This window comes from Trachurus japonicus, chromosome 21 (assembly GCF_045865225.1).
Source record: "Trachurus japonicus isolate A0001 chromosome 21, Traja_1.0".
In the NCBI taxonomy this organism is placed as follows: Eukaryota; Metazoa; Chordata; class Actinopteri; order Carangiformes; family Carangidae; genus Trachurus; species Trachurus japonicus.
In genome coordinates this window covers 36,888,802-36,892,845 of record NC_140927.1, presented here as the reverse complement: position 1 = coordinate 36,892,845, position 4,044 = coordinate 36,888,802, and the positions used below count along the sequence as shown (strand labels likewise).

General features: G+C 43.4%; 1 protein-coding gene across 1 annotated transcript; it reads left to right on the top strand.

The window, feature by feature from the left end:
- The first annotated feature begins 2,837 nt into the window (after positions 1-2,837).
- Positions 2,838-3,674, top strand: LOC146965753 (GTPase IMAP family member 9-like). Its single transcript, XM_085765119.1, has one exon. It carries the CDS (start codon positions 2,838-2,840, stop codon positions 3,672-3,674), a length of 837 nt encoding a protein of 278 aa, XP_085621245.1.
- The last annotated feature ends 370 nt before the right edge of the window (positions 3,675-4,044 follow it).

Genomic DNA, 4,044 nt, shown 5'->3' with positions numbered 1-4,044 from the left:
TGTGTTGGAGGGGGGGGGCAGCATTATAAAACAGAGAGCAAAGTGAACTGAATGTATTCACTGCTCTTCAGCAGCAGAGACTCAACACATCCTCCACCTGGAAAAGACAAACATGGCTGGTAAGGTTTTTTACTATTCAAAGTTACTTGTAGGATTGGGATTTGTTTCATTTACAGTGACTTTAGGAGAATTCTAAAGTTGAGCCACTCATTAAGCAGATGATGAGTGTGTGAGCACTTTAGAGTTGCTACTACACTGCAAAAACTCAAAATCTTTCCAAGAATATTTGTCTTATTTCTAGTCAAAATGTCCAATTTCTATTCAAAACGAATCTCTTTTCACTTAAAGGGATAGTTCAACATTTTGGCAAATTGGCCCATTGCCATAATTGCTATAGTCATAGCAGTAGGTTGTTACCTTTAATTGTAGGTGTAAGCTATTTTCAGTACGGCGGAGCGCAGCAGCTGGCTGCTCAGAGCTACGCTATGGAGGCTAAGGGAATTTCTTGGTTTCCCTCATTAAACTCATCAAATACAAAATCCCAAAACTCCACAGCGCTTTTGTAGACAAGTTGTGAGCTGCACAACCACCACGCTATGAGATAATGACGGAACGATACGAAACGGAGCCGTTTTCGAGGTAAATTCATACAAAACCGCTGATGCGCGTTGCGTTCAGGGACAGTTTTTCAGCAAGCAGTCTCCGTATTTACCCTGTATTTACCTCGAAAACGGCTCCGTTTCGTATCGTTCCGTCATTATCTCATAGCGTGGTGGTTGTGCAGGTCACAACTTGTCTACAAAAGCGCTGTGGAGTTTTGGGATGTTGAATTTGATGAGTTTAATGAGGGAAACCAAGAAATTCCCTTAGCCTCCATAGCGTAGCTCTGAGCAGCCTGCTGCTGCGCTCCGCCGTACTGAAAATAGCTTACACCTACAATTAAAGGTAATGAACCTACTGCTATGACTATAGCGATTATGGCAATGGGCCAATTTGCCAAAATGTTGAACTATCCCTTTAAAATAAGACTCATCACCTAAAAATTAACTTGTTTTTAGATAATTTCACTTGTTTCAAACAAATTTTCACTTGAAATAAGGAGAAAAATCTGCCAGTGAAAGCAAGTTTTTTGAGCTTGTAATAAGGAAGAAAAACTTACTCCATTGTCAGATTTTTCTACTTATTTCAAATGAAAATAGACTTGAAAGGAGTAAAAAGTGTCTAAAAACAAGCTGCTTTTTAATGTGATGAGTCTTATTTTAAGTAGAATGAGATTTGTTTTGACTAGAAATAAGACAAATATTCTTGGTAAGATATTGAGTTTTTGCAGTGTATGTTAGATGTGATGTTAGAATGAGCAGCATGGGCTCCTCTATGGAGCTATTGTTGTTACTTTATTAGCTCAGGGCAAAAGAGAGGTTACGCACAAATCTTTTTCACGGATCGCCGCGAGCATTTGCGGATCTGCCTCAGCAGATGTTGCAGAAATGACGTGTAAAAAGACAACCAATCAGAGCTCCTGCCTGACTTGGAACCGGTGACAGACATTTACACATCTATTATAGATCTGTTTACAGATGTACAGATTTATGTACACCTACAGATCTTTGCACACATTTGCAGATTTGTCTTCACTTGCAAATCTGAATACAAATGTGTTGTATTCTTTCTTTCTTTTTTTTCTTTTTCTTTTTTTACACATTTACAAATTGATTTCGCACACAGATTCTGAATACACATTTGCAAACGATAAAGTAACAATCATACCTCTAAAGTCCTGTGGTCAGAAACCATGCCCCACACAGGCAGGAGATTGTAGGTTTGACTCCAGACAGGGACGATTACATCACACCATGTGTGAGGGAGGGAGGGGGGAGGAGAGGAGAGGGGAGGAGAGGAGAGGAGAGGAGAGGAGAGGAGAGGAGAGGGGAGGGGAGGAGAGGGGAGGAGAGGAGAGGAGAGGAGAGGGAAGGGGAGGAGAGGGGAGGAGAGGAGAGGAGAGAAGAGAAGAGGGGAGGAGAGGAGAGGAAAGGAGAGGAGAGGAGAGGAGAGGAGAGGAGAGGAGAGGAGAGGAGAGGAGACACCGTGAACCTTGTTTAGACCTTCCATTAAACCCAAACTGCATCCTGTTCCTTGTTCCACATTAGCGCCACCTGTTAGCGTCACAGCAACCTTCAGGGCCTGTGGTAAAACCAAGGGGGCAGTTGTCGGTCTGAGAAGTGAAGCTCACTTCCGCGTTCAAAAAACTGCAATCCCCTCTTCTTCCTCTGGGGGCTGGTGTCAGAAGGGAGCATTCCCCATAGAGCCCCATGTTAAAATCGCCGATTTTACATCCTCAGTAAACATGTTAAAAGCCTGGTGTCAGAACGTTTTTTCGTCTCAATCGATAGTTTCTACCCCCGCACACACTCTGAGGGGGGTGAACTTTTTTTTAACTCTACCGTTTTACTGTTATTAGGTTAAAATTCTGGCCAATTAGGGCGCAGAAACGTTGAGTGACAGGTCCGAGCAGCTCCGTGGACAGCTGCTTCGAGGCCAGTGGGCGGGTTCTCGGCCGGCCAATCCAACATGGCGCTGTTCAGGCCGCCATATTTGAGTCACAAAAACGACTCCCCAAAACCAATGGGTGACGTCACGGACGCTACGGCCATTCTTTTTACAGTCTATGGGTAAAAATGAGTTCATGTGACTGTGATGAAGTGAGTTTGTTTTCTGGACCCAGTATCTAATGGCTGTTTAGACCTTCAGTTAGACCTTCAGGACTCTAAAGACAGTTGTTGTTTCTCTCTGGTGACACACTGCTGTCATTTTAGTTTACACTCTGTCTGTTAACAACAATGGTCAATAATGAGTTTTACTATTCTCCCACAGAACTCAGGATTGTACTTGTGGGGAAAACTGGAACTGGAAAGAGCGCCTGTGGAAACACCATCTTAGGAAGGAAAGCCTTTGAATCTAAGTTGTCTGCATCCTCAGTGACGCCAGAGTGTCAGAAGGAAACAGGAGATGTTGATGGTCAAACAGTGGCTGTTGTTGATACTCCAGGTCTGTTTGACACCACTAAAGATCACGATGAGGTGAAGAACGAGATCGCTAGATCCGTCTCCTTTGCTGCTCCTGGTCCTCATGTGTTCCTCATCGTGATCCAACCAGGCAGATTCACTGAAGAAGAACGAGAAACAGTGAAGATCCTTCAGAAGCTGTTTGGAAAAAAAACAAAAAAGTACAGCATGATCCTGTTCACCCATGGAGACGACCTAGAGGCGGAAGGTACCGATATAGAACAAATGATCTGTAAGAATCAAGATCTCTGTGGCTTCGTCAGCCAGTGTGATGGAGGATTCCACGTGTTCAACAACAGAGACAAGAGGAATCATGACCAAGTCACTGACCTGATGGAGAAGATCAACAGCCTGGTTCAGAGAAATGGAGGAAGCTGCTACACCAATGAGATGTTCCAAGAAGCTGAGAGAGCCATCAGAGAAGAACAGGAACGTCTACTGGGAAGAAATCCAGCTATGGGTCGTAAAGAAGCAAGAAGAAGAGCAGAGGGAAGGAATCCATTTCTTGCTGGTGTGGCAGCAGCTGTTGCTGGAGGCGCAGTTGCAGGTCCAATAGGAGCTGCAGTGGGAGCTATAGTGGGAGTTGTGTCAAGTATCTGTTCCATTCAGTGATATTTAATGTTAAATATCCATTACGTTCTGGTCACAACTGGAGAGTTTCATGTTAACAGATTCATCTTTTTGATCACGTGTTCTAGTTTTCATTCATTATGAACATTTTCATTCCTCAGCACTGATCCTTTATTATGTCATTAAAATCCTCTCTAACTGTTTCAGAGCTGTAACAGACTGACTGCAATCAAACATGTGATGTATCTGTGTTCAACATGTTAATAAACACAAATGTTTCAAATCAGCTGTGTCTCCAGAACATGATTGTTCCACTTTCTCAACTCCAGAAATTTAGATTTGAGGGGGCAGAACATTGATGTTGCCCCTCTTGCCCCTGCATAGAGCCAACCTCATCTGCACTCATAGATTG

Excerpts from the sequence above, each read along its gene's own strand:
- LOC146965753 (XM_085765119.1), top strand. The coding sequence starts at position 2,838 with ATGGTCAATAATGAGTTTTACTATTCTCCCACAGAACTCAGGATTGTA.